The 15,279-nt window shown below is 46.3% G+C and overlaps 1 protein-coding gene across 4 annotated transcripts in view; it reads left to right on the forward strand.

The window, feature by feature from the left end:
• Positions 1-15,279, forward strand: part of Sptbn1 (spectrin beta, non-erythrocytic 1) — a 168,146-nt gene that overhangs the window by 119,908 nt on the left and 32,959 nt on the right. For all 4 annotated transcript variants that reach the window (XM_075942514.1, XM_075942515.1, XM_075942516.1 and 1 more), the window contains 11 exons: positions 229-344; positions 3,327-3,439; positions 4,123-4,310; positions 6,056-6,173; positions 7,119-7,277; positions 7,911-8,213; positions 9,623-9,776; positions 10,409-11,279; positions 11,375-11,512; positions 12,154-12,910; positions 13,597-13,799. In XM_075942514.1, coding sequence (XP_075798629.1) covers positions 229-344; positions 3,327-3,439; positions 4,123-4,310; positions 6,056-6,173; positions 7,119-7,277; positions 7,911-8,213; positions 9,623-9,776; positions 10,409-11,279; positions 11,375-11,512; positions 12,154-12,910; positions 13,597-13,799 — 3,120 coding nt within the window. The remainder of the gene's footprint in view (positions 1-228; positions 345-3,326; positions 3,440-4,122; positions 4,311-6,055; positions 6,174-7,118; positions 7,278-7,910; positions 8,214-9,622; positions 9,777-10,408; positions 11,280-11,374; positions 11,513-12,153; positions 12,911-13,596; positions 13,800-15,279) is intronic.

Here is a 15,279-nt window from a genome sequence, read left to right on the forward strand (position 1 = left end):
GGTGGAAATCTCTGCGTTCATATGGAAAGAATGTGCAGGTTCACTTCATCATCCCTCATTTGCCTGATAAACTTTAAAGGTGATTGCATCACTGCTGGGTGATGATACTATAATTTTACTCCACTAAGTGTTGATTTTAACATTTCTGGAGCAATTGTCATGTCTCATTAGACACTTGAATTATTTTCAAAGCATAATTTTTTGGTGTCCCACTGTCATTCTGTATAGGCCTGACCTGATAGATTTTGATAAACTGAAGAAATCCAATGCACACTACAACCTACAAAATGCATTTAACCTGGCAGAGCAGCACCTTGGCCTCACTAAATTGTTAGACCCTGAAGGTAAGGACCATGATGTAAAAGGTTAAATAAAGTCATCTTGTGTTGGGGTGCTCTGTGTCTGCACCATGCCTTGAAGTACCAAAGCAAGGGGAGCTTTAAAAATCCAGTAGTTGCTTGAGGGTTTGTGGGATGGGTTACCCCTAACAGGTTTGAAAGATGGGTTCAAGAGACAGGGGGCATGGGCAAAGGTGAAGACCCAGAAAGGAAGGCAAGTTTGCTGATTGAGGGATTGTATGGGAACAGTGTAAAGAACACCCACGACCTTTACTCTGCAGGCTAAATATCAAACCTTTGACTGTCTGGTGGACAGTGGGGTATCATTGGAGAGTCTCTGCACCCGTGTTTGTAGAGACAGCCTAGCATAGGCACTGTCACTTCATGGGGATGTGTACTGAGAGTAGGCGGAGATAGATTGGGAACAAGAGCACTCTTAGGATGCTGGAGTTAAATAAGGAAGAGAGTCTGTGAGTGGATGAGACAGTAGCATAGTTGTTTTTTTTCCTAAATATTTTTTTTCATTTTACATACCTACCACAGTTACCTCTCCCTTCTTCCCACTCCTCTCTCACCTTCTCCCCCCACAACTCCCCACATCCTTTCCTCATAAAGGGTGAGGCCTCCCATAGGGAGTCAACAAAGTCTGGCATATCAAGTTGAGGCAGGACCAAACCCCTCCCCCTTGTATCTGAGCAAGGTATCCCTCCACAGGGAATGGTCTCCAAAAAAACCAGTTCATGTCCAGGGATAAGTCCTGGTCCCACTGCCAGTAGCCTCACAGACAGCCCAAGCCACAGAACTGTCACCCATATTCAGAGGGCCTAGTTTGGTCCTATGCAGGTTCCCCAGCTGTCAGCCCAGAGTCAGTGAGCTCCCACTGGCTCAGGTCAGCTGTTTCTGTGGGTTTTCCCATTGTCATCTTGACTCCTTAGTAGCACAGTTTTTCTTATGTCTGATTGTATATATCACATCTGTGTGGAACTGATAGCTAGTGTCTGGGTCCCTGCAGTAGTCAAAGCCTGTCTTTAGATGACCAAGCTGATCTCTCTAGGGAAGCCTATTAAATCCTCGTTTCTCGGTCCCAGTACAGTGTGAAACTTCAGAAAACCTTTTTCTAATTTTGAGAAATATTTAAAATATAATGGGATTATTTAGTTTCTAATGCTAGAGGCTCACAGATTCTCTCTTCTGTAAGCACATATTAGACAAAAATGTGTGTCTGTGGAAGTTGAAAGTTTTTATAAATATAGAATAGGAAGTTGAACTCTCCAAGGGCGTCTTGAGGTCATGAGACTGCCAAACTGTTTTCTCGCTCTTCTCCAGTGCAGAAGATTTACTACAGGAAGCCAAGATAAAATTATCTTTGCGCTAACCTATTAAGTGATTCCTTGAGGTAAACAGAAAGCTGAAATTCCTTGAGCTATGATCGGTCTTCATTAACACCTTCTCTGCTGTCAGGTTTCCGCAGGTCTAGCTCTTTGTAATTTTACAGTGAGCCTCTTTTTTCCCTCCTATCACACAGACTTTTTATTAACTCATTCATTAATCTTTTTGATCACTAACCAGTATAAAAAGAGACTGTTATTTCTCAGATCACAAGACTGGAGCTAAAACAGTATCTGATGTCTCCTGTGGCTCTGATCTTGATCACTAGTTGTCCTATGTTCTAAGGGATAGCAATTACAATGTATTCAGAGACTAGTTGGGAAGTTTTTGCCTGTAACTCCTTTCAGGTATATCAACGTTTTGTGTTTACTAAACTGGATGCAGCACACACACGCACGCACGCACACACGCACGGGCCTGTCCAATGGGGACACCAGCTGCAGTCTGGCTCCTGGTCCCATTGGTGCTGGTGACAGAAGGGCTGGGAGTACCTTACTCTGTGCCCTGGGGTTCTAATGTTTAAAACACTGGGCTGTTTAAAAAATAAAAATAAGGATACATGTGGAAAGAACCCGACAGAACTGTTAAGAAATTTACTTCTATGTGTCTTTTAATCTGTCCTAGGTTGAGTATTTCTCTCCACATACCCTTCCTGAGACTTGTCATTTTCATCCGTGTGTCTCCTTACTCAGTGAACACACGTTAACCACCCACTTACAGGAAAACCCAGTAGGAACTGGGGAGGTGGTGTGGTGTAAGATGTCTACAGTATGTTTCAGCCCTCTAGGATTGAGGCTTGTGACTGTGTATCCATGCATGCAGAGTCCCAAGGCAGGAAGAAGACTGATTTCACCACAGGAATGAGAAATGTCCGTGTAACCCCGAGCTGCTCCTTTTGAGCCAGATAGTAAGGAACGCAGGAATGTCAGAAAGTAGGGGCACACAGGAAGAAGGGTGGAGAGGCATATTCTCTGTGGAATTAGAAACATTTGCTATAATGCTTGGCACTTAGAAGAAACCTCATAAATATTTGAAGGAAGGATGAGGGAAAGCAAAGAAAGAACAGCTACAGCAAGATAAAAAGAGTTAAAGGGACCGTGCTTCGCTTACACTGAAGGGCACGTTTATGTTCATGTTTCTGGAAGGTCAGCCTGGGTTCAGTGAGTGGGGCAACAGAAGCCCAGTGAGGAAGCCTTTTTTTTCAGGTTTGTTTCTGTGAACAGGAAGGCCTGAATTGTAACATTAAGAATTCCATCACTAACTGGATATTATTAAAAGGAGACAAAGATGTCCAGAGAGGAATGTGCCATAGGCCAAGATGGGGTGTCTAACCACAAGCCAGTTTGGTGTTAGGGGTTGAGGGTTAGGTGAGGAAACAAACATGCCCTCTGCAGAAGGCTTTTCATGGATATCCCGTGGTGAATGATCCTGTGGTTTGCTTCCTTCTGCATTCTGCAATTAATGGTGCGACGGCAGACTTTTCAAACACTAAGCAGTCTCTGGCTGTTAAGTACTGCTAGACAGTTGTTCTACTTGCTGCTGCTGCCCCGGAGGTTGCTCGGTGAGTGGCGCCTGCAGCCAAGCCCTTTCTGGTTACAGATATCAGCGTGGACCACCCTGATGAGAAGTCTATCATCACCTATGTGGTGACCTACTACCACTACTTCTCCAAGATGAAGGCCTTGGCTGTGGAAGGAAAGCGGATTGGGAAGGTGAGCTTACGTGAGCGTAGTAACTTGTGCGCATCGGTAGTTAGCTCCCTTCTTCCTCCGTGGCCTCCCCTTTGCCAGTGGTAAGCAGTACTTAATAGTGGCCTCTGCCAGGAGCAGAAAGGAGGTAGAATCCTCATTTTTCCAAAGGGTAATGAGAAGTAGAGCAATAGTAGTAATCTCTAGGAAGGGAATTGAGGAGGGATGTTAGACACAAACCTCTTTCCTCACCCTTGACAGGAAATTAACTGTTGAAAATCTAGCAAAATTGGCTCTACCATAGTCATGAAATCCTACTCCCCATGATCTAAAGAGCCTCAGTCTCGGGCCTTTTTCATCTCAGGTGGGCAAAGTTCACCTGCTTTTTTTGGTTTGTTCCTTTTGTTCTGGTCCTCTCCCTGTACCCCAACCCAAAGGCCTCTGCTTTTCTAGGAATTACAGAAGTCATCATAGTCTTTGGCTGGAGGTTGGGTGGCTTCAGAACCAGTTCAGTTGGGTTAGGTTGACTGCTCACAGATAAGAGGCCTGGTCTGGGTGCCTGTTTGCACTGAGGTTAAAATGCTTCTGCCAAGGAACAGACTGTGGGAAAGCTAGTCATGTAGCGTGCGCTGTTTCATGTGGAAACGTTGGCGCCTTCTCCTCAACCAGTGACATCTGCTTATCGGTTTCCTAACTTTTCATTACAGGTGCTCGACAATGCTATTGAGACAGAGAAAATGATTGAGAAGTATGAGTCACTTGCCTCTGACCTTCTGGAGTGGATTGAACAAACCATCATCATCCTGAACAATCGCAAGTTTGCTAATTCACTGGTTGGGGTCCAGCAGCAGCTTCAGGCGTTCAACACTTACCGCACAGTGGAGAAACCACCTAAGTAAGGGCAGATGGTTAGCTATTGTCATTCCTAAGGGAGGAGAGATGGCAGCACCAAACGACACTTGTGTTCTGACTTCCACAAGCCTCTTAAGTCAGTCCTATTTTCCCCCTTGCCTGCTCCTCTTAGACATTCGGCCTCCCCTGAGCTCTGTCTTGAAGACTGTACCATTCACAGAGGATACGTAAGACCCTAAGGCTGATACAGGTCCTCAGTCCCGTCTTCAAAATCCTGCACTAAATATTTTTTTTACATTTTAGAAAAGTAACACACTGAAGCCAGGTGTGCTGGCACACGCCTATAGTTTCAGCACTCGGAGGGAGCTCTTGTCAGGAGGGTCCAGAGTTCAGGTTTACTCGGACCACTTGCAAGAGCTTGTCTCAGAAAAAAAAAAGAAAAAGAAAAGTTAGTGTATATATATTGATATAGTGCATGTTGTAAAGCCCTGGGTGGGCCTGAGAAAATACCCTGTTATCAAGTCTGAGGTAGCATTAATATTGTGTTAGATAAAGACGATCATTGCATATCAGTTGAGAACAAGTTTTGCTCCCTAAAAAAGTTGATTTTTCTTTTCTTTTTCAAGTGTGTATGTGATGTGTGCACCACACGTGTTTGCAAATGCACAGCTGTATACACGCTCAGAGTGTCCTGCTCTCTCGCTCCGCTGTATTCACTTAAGACAGGGTCTTTGAAGGAGCCTGAATCTGGGCCAGCAGTAATCCTTCTGCCGGGTGTCACTGTCACCCTCTGCTAGTTCATCAGCAGAGCCTTGCCAGCTCTTAATGCGAGTGCTGGATCTGAGCTTGCTCTTTATGCTCGCACAGGGCTCCTACCTGCTGAACCATCTCTCCAAACCCGCTCGTGTAATTTTAAGTTTAGTATTTTAATATAATTGTTAAGTAAGGACTATGAACTGCATCTCTTGTTTATACCAAAGTCCTTTTTATTTCTTCTGAAAATTCAGTAGTGAGTTCTTTGGTGACGGAGGTCTCTGGACCCCACTGAAAATTTAGATTAGATATTTAGAATAATTATTGCTGATTTTTTTTCATCCACCTCTCTCTCTTATTGAAGTAAATTTATTGTCTAGGGGCATTGAAAGTTGATTCTCAACTTTCCTACTGCTGTGACCCTTTAATATAGTTCATGTTGTGGTGACCCCAACCATAAAATTATTCTCATTGTTACTTCATAACTGTGTTTTCATTACTGTTATTAATCATAATGTAAGTACTTGATATGCATGATATCTGATAAGGCAACCCCTGGGAAAGGGGAGTTGCAGCTTACAGGTTGAGAACCACTGTTCTAGGTTATTAAAAATTGTAGTACTCGCCAGGTGGTGGTGGTACTCGCCTCTAATCCCAGCAGTCGGGAGCTAGAGGCAGGTGGATCTTTGTAAGTGCGAGGCCAGTCTGGTCTATAGCCAGGACAGGTCCCAAACCCACAGAGAAACCCTGTCTCAACAACAACAATAACAAAAATCTGTGCCCTTGATGTCCTCAAATATAAAAACAATAAACAGCCACAAAACGATGCCACAGTTGCAGAGTTCTTAAGGACCGACCAGCTGACTAACCTGTTGCTGTCTCACTAATACAAACATTACATAATCAGACCAGAGATAGCTGGATTTAAAGTTTCATGACAGTGTGAAATAGGCTTTTTTCTAATAGGAAGTGAATTCCCATTGATTCTGGAGGAACAAGGTGCAGTAATGAATATGACTGGTTTTCTCTACTCAGGTTCACCGAGAAGGGGAACTTGGAGGTGCTGCTTTTCACAATTCAGAGCAAGATGAGAGCTAATAATCAGAAGGTCTACATGCCCCGAGAAGGGAAGCTCATCTCTGATATCAACAAGGTGACGCTAACCCACGTGGCCGTGTTTTGGTTATCCCATCCAGCAGGCTTCAGCTTCTCTCTGCTTGGTTATGGTTATGTAGGAGTGTAGGACAATGCAAGGCTCACTCCCAGCATCCCTCCCTGTTGATGCCAGGGATAGCAAAAGGTCCAGCAAAGAGCTGTGGTAGGTTAGTCCACTGGAGCTCTACGGGCCGTGCTAAGACTTTGTCAGCAGCCTTGGTTCGGGGTCACCTTGTTACCCAGATACTCCATTTAATCCCTCATCCATGAGAGGCGGTCAGCTCAGACGTCTTCACATGACATGGAGGGGAACTGGAAACTTGATTCCACGTTCTTGGCATCTCTGCAGGTCGTGGGCTTTGGGTGCTGTTTGCCTCCTCAGAGAAGCTGTCAGACCAGCTATTTCGTCTGGTGTGCCTGCAAGTATAGACTTGTACTGTGGGTATTATTCCCGAAGGAAAATTAGAGAAATCTAGAACTCTGTTCATTTGCACACAGAGTCCTTTGAGCAGTCAGTGTTTGGGATTATTTTAAAGCATGAAGTAAGACATTTTCAGGAATGAATTTATGTGGAATTTTGAAAATGTGACCTGAATGCGAGTAGATGGAAGGGGTGAATAAGATTTCTAGTATGCTTGCCCTAAGGAAAGTCGGTTTGTTTCTTTCAGATCTGAGTTATTTGGAAGTTACAGTTGTATTGCTCCTTATCCCATAACTGTTTTGTTTTCCAAGCTTATGACACAGGATCTTTTTGGCTTTGATAAGGAAGTGTTCCCATAACGCTATGTTGAGAGAGAAAAATATCTTTTTCTCAAGGGTAGAAAAGGAATTTCCCTTTCAAATTCTTTTATCCTTTCAACAAATAATTAACTATTGCTATAGCCAAGGACGGTTCCTTGATCATTACAGAAAACCTTTTTGTTTTCTCCCCCTACTTCTGCAGGCCTGGGAAAGACTGGAAAAAGCAGAACATGAACGAGAACTGGCCCTGCGGAATGAGCTCATAAGGCAGGAAAAACTGGAACAGCTCGCCCGCAGATTCGATCGCAAGGCAGCTATGAGGGAGACGTGGCTGAGCGAAAACCAGCGACTGGTGTCTCAGGTTCTGTCCCGATTACTAATGCAAGTTTTTCTGAAGTAGCCAAGAAACACTGACCCTCCGCAAGAGGCCCAGGAGCACAGGACGTACTTATCAACATCCAGTACCGTGAAGTTGCTGGCCAGGAGCTTTTTATTTCCCCCCAGAGAGGATGTTTAACATTTCTGATACGCTTTCTTGTCTGTTTGTCTAATTTCTCTTAGACTTGGAAGCAACTCAGGCAGTTTGTTAGAGCCATTGAGTGTGTGAATCCTTCATGGTCGTGTAAGCTTGCTCCTTTCTCTCAACGCTCGACCAGCCAGCCCTGTAAGGCAGTGAGATTGTTCATGAAGTACAAAAGCATCTTTTCCCCCCAGGCTTGACAGATTCCCACCCGCATCAGTATCTTAAGTCGGGTGCTGACTATAAGTCAGGCCCTTCTGTAAAGTGAGAGGTTGCTGATGTGTTTGCTCTTAGGAAGACATTTGAACTCAGCCAGGTCCTAGGACCTAGGCCCTAGGAAAGTGAGAAACCAATGAAGGAGGAGACTCCAGTGACAGAGTAGGCTTGCATACTGTGTCTGTCTGCGCCCCCAACTCCACCCCTTCTGTTCTGACTAGGTGACTTAACGATTCTTCTCATTGTATTTCTCCGTAGGACAACTTTGGATTTGACCTTCCCGCAGTTGAGGCCGCCACCAAAAAGCACGAGGCCATTGAGACAGACATTGCTGCATATGAAGAGCGTGTCCAGGCTGTGGTGGCCGTGGCCAGGGAACTTGAAGCAGAGAACTACCATGACATCAAGCGCATTACGGCGAGGAAGGACAATGTCATCCGGCTCTGGGAGTACTTGCTGGAATTGCTCAGGGCCAGGAGGCAGCGTCTTGAGATGAACCTGGGGCTGCAAAAGATATTCCAGGAAATGCTTTACATTATGGACTGGATGGACGAAATGAAGGTAACTCTTGACTAAAGGAAAGTAGGGGTGGCCGGAGCTCATTCAGCCAGACGTTTTATTTGCGGGAGTCAAGCACTAGGACCCTTTGTCAGCCCCATGCTTCTGCAGAGCCAGAGTGCAGCTACATTGCTCCCGAGTTTATAAATGAGACGAGCCCTGTGGAAAAGTTGTGACAAGGACCACTTCATAGCCAAGATCTGTTGCAGCGACTCAGATCTATCTTCACTATACTCCAGTGAGAGACTCAAATCTGTGATTCTTTTCTCACTGTTAACTTGGTCTTTTTGTGCATTAGTAATACTGTTGAGGAGCGCGTATGCAGACGGGAGGGCGATGGTGAGCAGAGGCCATGGTCTGGGAAGCCAAGCTTCAGGTCTTCAGTGCTCTTTCGCTTTACCTCCTTTGAAGCTTCCTTCCTCATCGTTCACCAGAGCTGATACTTAGTCTGTCTCCTGGCCCATCAGAAGTTGGGAGTGTGGTAAAATGGTACAGGCTGGGAGGCAGGATGATAATGGTTGTCATGCCGCTGTGTGGTTTCTCCTCCATTGCTGGCAGCCCTGAGCCTAAAGTCACGCCGTTGTTCCACAGCCCTGTGCCTGTTGGTTTCTTCTGATGCAAACTGTAGAGCGTCATCTCTTTTTGCAGTTCTTGTGCTGAAAGGCTTTTATCCTTGAGAAGAGAATAGTGTTTAGACAATGCTCTTTCCTCTCAGAATACTGTGCTCCTCCCAGAAGAGAGCTCTGTCTCTGAACGTCAGTTTTAACTGTGTCTTCTTAACTCTTGAGCCGTGGTGACAGGGACCAGGTCAGCTGGTTACTATCAATTTCCCTCCGCTGTCATCCCACACTTAAGTGTTCTAAGGTTTTGTCTTCTCTGACGCCTTAAAAAAAGAAATGTTTATAAAGTTTAGCAGAGAAGTGTTTTTCATTTTATAAATCGTGATATGCACACTAGAAATTAAGAGTGAAATAGAAATTTTATCTGGAGGCGATGTAAATGGTAAATGGGAGAAAAGTGATGATGTAGTACCGAACTATAGTCTCCTTGCTGAGTAAAGAAGTGGCACCTGACCATTTAGATGTGTGGTGTACATGCTTTTAAGTAGATTCTCCTATTGATTACATAAAGGCATGCCAATAAGCTCTTGAGTGTGTGTGCGGCTTTCTGTTTTGTATTTTTTAATGTGATTTTCATTTGTTTTTGCCAAGGTCCTTAGTTACCTAGTCTCTTGTGATAGAGGTCTTCTGTTAGTGTTGTTCTGACCTACTGGACCTTGTCTTGTCCAAAGGTGGCCAGTCCAAGCCAGAGGGAAGGTACATCGAGGATGCTGGTCTCTTGTTCAGAGGTGATGGTACGCTGCAATCAGAGCTGTTCTCATAGGTGCCCTTTCTCTTGCCGTTTGTGCACAGGTGCTATTGCTGTCCCAAGACTACGGCAAACACTTGCTTGGTGTAGAGGACTTGTTACAGAAGCATGCCCTGGTTGAAGCCGACATTGCAATCCAAGCAGAGCGGGTAAGAGGTGTGAACGCCTCTGCCCAGAAGTTTGCAACAGATGGGGAAGGTAAGAGTGGACTGTTCTAAATTACCTCCTTGACAGTAGACAGGCATCTCTGGAGTGCAACCCTTGTGTGTGGTGATGGGACTTGTAAGTTACTACAGCAGCGTAGGTTTCTGGAGGACTGTTTGCTCCAGGTTATAATGTGTGCAGCACCGTAGTCTATGGATACTTCAGCACTGTCTCTCAATCTGAAATAAGACACATTTTTCTTAATATTCAAATGCTGCTTGGTTTTGAGTGCCTTGGCATCTTGCAGTGAAAATGCTGCCAGTCTGTGCTGAACAAGGATGTGTACTACAGCCACTGCGGCTGCTCGAGCCACTCAGCTTTTTATTAGATTGCAGGTGCCTTAGGCAGGCAAGGTTCAATAGTAACACGTCTTTACATATTTAAATAAATGCAAGATACCTATTTAACTATGTAATTAAATATTCTGCAGCATAAACAAATGCACCACATCTTCACGTGGTTAAACAAATATTCCACAAGTCAGGATCTCAGGACGTATTCTGCTTTTTTTTTTATGGCACTGTTTAGACTTGAACCTGTAACCAAGCTAGAACATGATCTGCAGATGAGCAGGAAGCTATTGGAAACTCAGTTAGATACTCAGCATTCTTTTCTTGGTTGAATAGGCTACAAGCCCTGCGACCCCCAGGTCATCCGAGACCGCGTTGCGCACATGGAGTTCTGCTATCAGGAGCTTTGTCAGCTGGCAGCGGAACGTAGGGCCCGCCTGGAAGAGTCCCGTCGCCTCTGGAAGTTTTTCTGGGAGATGGCGGAAGAGGAAGGCTGGATTCGGGAGAAGGAGAAAATCTTGTCCTCCGATGATTATGGGAAAGACCTGACCAGTGTCATGCGCCTGCTGAGCAAGCACCGGGCATTTGAGGATGAGATGAGTGGCCGTAGTGCCCACTTCGAGCAGGCTATCAAAGAAGGCGAAGACATGATTGCAGAGGAACACTTTGGATCAGAAAAGATCCGCGAAAGAATCACTTACATTCGGGAACAGTGGGCCAACCTGGAGCAGCTCTCAGCCATTCGGAAGAAGCGCCTCGAGGAGGCCTCCTTACTGCACCAGTTCCAGGCTGATGCTGACGACATCGATGCCTGGATGCTAGATATCCTCAAGATCGTCTCCAGCAACGACGTGGGCCATGACGAGTACTCCACACAGTCTCTGGTGAAGAAGCATAAAGACGTGGCAGAAGAGATCACCAACTACAGGCCCACTATTGACACCCTGCATGAGCAAGCCAGTGCCCTTCCCCAAGCACACGCAGAGTCTCCAGATGTGAGGGGCCGCCTGGCCGGCATCGAGGAGCGCTACAAGGAGGTGGCAGAGCTGACACGGCTAAGGAAGCAGGCTCTGCAAGATACCCTGGCCCTGTACAAGATGTTCAGCGAGGCCGATGCCTGCGAGCTCTGGATTGATGAGAAGGAGCAGTGGCTCAACAACATGCAGATCCCAGAGAAGCTGGAGGACCTGGAAGTCATCCAGCACAGGTGAGCTGAAGTTACTACCTGGGCGCAAGGGAAGTGGGCTGACACGTGTGACCAGTGGCCATGGCAGTCACTACCCTGTTGAATTGCTTTTTTAGGTTTGAGAGCCTAGAACCTGAAATGAACAACCAGGCTTCCCGGGTTGCTGTGGTGAACCAGATCGCACGGCAGCTGATGCACAGTGGCCACCCCAGTGAAAAGGAGATCAGAGCTCAGCAGGACAAACTCAACACGAGGTACAGGGGCTTCAGCAGTGGGTCTGGGGAGGGCAGGGCTCCTGCTCAGTCAGCTCTGCCCTCAGGAACTTCCCGTGCAGGTCACTGGCCTTAGCACAAATGTTATGACAGTGGCAGCTGCTTCTCCATGTTTTCTCAGCCATGTTTTCTAAGAATGGGCTTTTAGGGTGATGTGACATCATTCAGGACATAAGTCAAGTCACCCAACACCAACTTCTTTCCAAATTGAGGTTACAGCGTTGGTGACCCGTGGAAGACAGCAAGATGGAACCTGTATTGTCCCTTTTAAATGAGGCATACAGCAGGTTCTGTGAAGCTGGAAAAGGCCTCCCTTATCAGGAAAGACCTTTGTCCTGTTCTCTCCTGTCAATCTGTTAAAGAGACTTTTTTGAGTAGCTTACAGTTGGTTTGGAAAATGTTCCTTCAGAGTAGTTTTGAGATGTGCGTGATGGGTACAGAAGATACAAATTACTAGACCCTATGGGACAGGGGTGGTAACTGGTGACTACATTTACTGGGCAACATGATTTAAAAACAGAGGAAAGCATTTAGTCAGAAAGAAGGAAGGAAAACAGTGAGACAGCTTCAACTCAGTATTCATCCCAGTATCTGCCATAGATTTAGTCTCTCTCTGTTCCCAGATGGAGCCAGTTCCGAGAGCTGGTGGACAGGAAAAAGGATGCCCTGCTGTCTGCCCTGAGCATCCAGAACTACCACCTCGAGTGCAATGAGACCAAGTCCTGGATCCGGGAAAAGACCAAGGTCATTGAGTCTACCCAAGACCTTGGCAATGACCTGGCCGGTGTCATGGCCCTGCAACGCAAGCTGACCGGCATGGAACGAGACTTGGTGGCCATTGAGGCGAAACTGAGCGACCTGCAGAAAGAAGCCGAGAAGCTGGAGTCTGAGCACCCTGACCAGGCTCAAGCCATCCTGTCTCGGCTGGCCGAGATCAGCGATGTGTGGGAGGAGATGAAGACGACCCTGAAGAACCGAGAGGCCTCCCTGGGAGAGGCCAGCAAACTGCAGCAGTTCCTGAGGGACTTGGATGACTTCCAGTCTTGGCTGTCCAGGACCCAGACTGCCATCGCCTCAGAGGACATGCCCAACACCCTGACTGAGGCAGAGAAGCTTCTCACACAGCATGAGAACATCAAAAACGAGATTGACAATTATGAGGAGGACTACCAGAAGATGAGGGACATGGGTGAGATGGTCACGCAGGGACAGACTGATGCGCAGTACATGTTCCTACGACAGCGGCTGCAGGCCTTAGACACGGGCTGGAACGAGCTTCATAAGATGTGGGAGAACAGACAGAACCTTCTCTCCCAGTCCCACGCCTACCAGCAGTTCCTCCGGGACACGAAACAAGCCGAGGCTTTCCTCAATAACCAGGTAATGTTTGGTTTGGTCTTGGCTTCCAGCCTTTTGAAACAGGCCCTGAAGTTAGACTTTTGACTAAGTGACAGGTTTAGACCATGCCTGTGTGAAATATATGTATTATTTTTGAACCCCCTGTCCCAGGACTCTTAATGGCATTGAAGTCCCTCACGACATAATGACTTCAAATTGATGTTTTCTAAGGAAGCTCGTTTTGCCTTACAATACAGTTCTGTTGCAGCTACTGCTGAGGACCACTTGTATTTGTGGTCTGTCCTCCTAACACCCCACTTAAATTGGCAACATTCTGTGAGGTGCTAGCAGAATTTTAAAGAGTACAGTGGACAGGTTTGGGGGAGTTATTTTTCTAGAAAGATCAAGAACTTCACCCAAGCATACAAAACAAAGAAGAAAGTTTAAAAAAAAGAAGAAGAAGAAGAAGCAGAAGTAATAAGAGCAGGTAAAGATGGCTGCCAGCATCAGGCTATTAATCTGTCTTAAAGGGAGAATATAGAAGAAGCGCTGCCGCCGCCTTTGTGAGCTTGGGAGGACTCTCACAGCCCACAGCCTAAGCTTCGCTCTTTGTGGGAAACCAATTCATAACATTTGCCACCCAGGGAAAAGTTAATTTGCATGGAAATTCATAAGGGAAAATTTTTTTGTCATATCATTCTGGATTTTTTTTCCTCTTTTAAAACAAGGAGTATGTTTTGGCTCATACCGAAATGCCCACTACCCTGGAAGGAGCTGAAGCAGCTATTAAAAAGCAGGAGGACTTCATGACCACCATGGATGCCAACGAGGAGAAGATCAGCGCTGTGGTGGAGACTGGCCGGAGGCTGGTGAGCGATGGCAACATCAGCTCGGATCGCATCCAGGAGAAGGTGGACTCTATTGATGACAGGTACCGTTCTTAGACTGCTGAGTCGTTGACCCGAAGTCCTTGGTATTGTGGTTCGAGTTTCCCAGTGAGCAGAATAGAGGTATTTAATCAGAATTGCATCTGTTCACCCAGAAAGTGAACAGGGCTACGTGATGATGACTCAGGAGAGCCAGGGAGGCTAGGCCAGGTACGTGCCGCGTGCCAAGCAGCGGTCCCCACAAGCTGCACTCTGCAGAGGAGTCATGGTGGCTCATCTGAGGGACCTTCAGAGCCAGAATTTTCCTAGCGTAGGCCACATTCTCCTTCGTCCATGAGACACTTTTCACACGTCAGTAAGAAGGGGAAGCTTTCTTGTCCTGAGAACCTCAGAGAGCCATGGAGGAACGGTATCTGCCTGTCTTAGAAAATTGGCATAGGTGATGCTATCATAGTGCTTTTGTGTAGACATTTCCTTTTCATCTAGGGCATTCTCCAAGATGAGACAGTGACATCATCTTCTACTCCTCTCTTTTAAAAGATTGTCTCCCTACTTTTTGAAGGGTGGTATACTCTGAATCTGTGTCCAGCCCTATGCTGGTTAAAGTGGGAGGCCTGAGCGGATCAAAGTTGGGGTGCACTAGTGGAGTATGCACCACAAGCTTGCCTACAAGTCAATCTGATGAGACATTTTCTCTATTAACGTTATCTCTTTCCAAATGGCTTAGCTAGCCTGTGTCAAGTTGACATAAAACAAGCCAGCACTCTTGACCCCTTTCCAGTTTCACCATGCACCTCTCAGTAAGCCGTAACCTTTTTGTCTTGCTGTCTTCAGAATGCCCTGCTAATATTAATATGACAATATAACGTCAAAAACTCCCTAAAGGCTCAAGGTTCAAGGCTAAAATGTCTGCAGTCTCTTTCAAAGTTTAAGCCTCTCTAAAATACCCAAATTCTCCAAAATATCTATCTATGGTATCTTTAAAATATCCAGTTTTCTTTTTAATTCCAAAGCCTCTGAATTCCTGTCTTTCAACTGTCGTGTCCTTAAAATCAAAAATAAATACTTTCTAATTTAAGAAGGAGGAACCCAGGTAAAGTCACACTGAAATCAAACTCCAACAGCTGTGAAGACTTGGGGACCCACTCATGATTCGCTGGGTTCCAGAGGGTCTCCCAGCTGTCCCCTGTACACACAGCTTGTCTCCTGTGCTCAAGTCGGCACGACTCCGCAGCTGCTGCTGCTTGCCCATTGGTCCCATGGTGCCGGCATCTCCTGACTTCTTGGGTCTTCTCTGAACCTTCACCAATGGCCTCTCCTGGGCTCTCTTCGGGTGCTCTGACCCTGCCTCACCTTTTCTCCCTTCAGTCCTGGGGTTTCTTCCACTGCTGCTGAGGCTGCAACTAGTCCCAGAGATCGAGGCCAGAGAAGCCATGTGCCTGAACTAAAGCAGGGAGATTGTATAGCATGTAGGCGAGGGGTGATGCTGTGTCCTCCACAAGCTGGGTTTGTGCCCAAGTGTGG

This window comes from Microtus pennsylvanicus, chromosome 12 (assembly GCF_037038515.1).
Source record: "Microtus pennsylvanicus isolate mMicPen1 chromosome 12, mMicPen1.hap1, whole genome shotgun sequence".
Taxonomy (NCBI): domain Eukaryota; kingdom Metazoa; phylum Chordata; class Mammalia; order Rodentia; family Cricetidae; genus Microtus; species Microtus pennsylvanicus.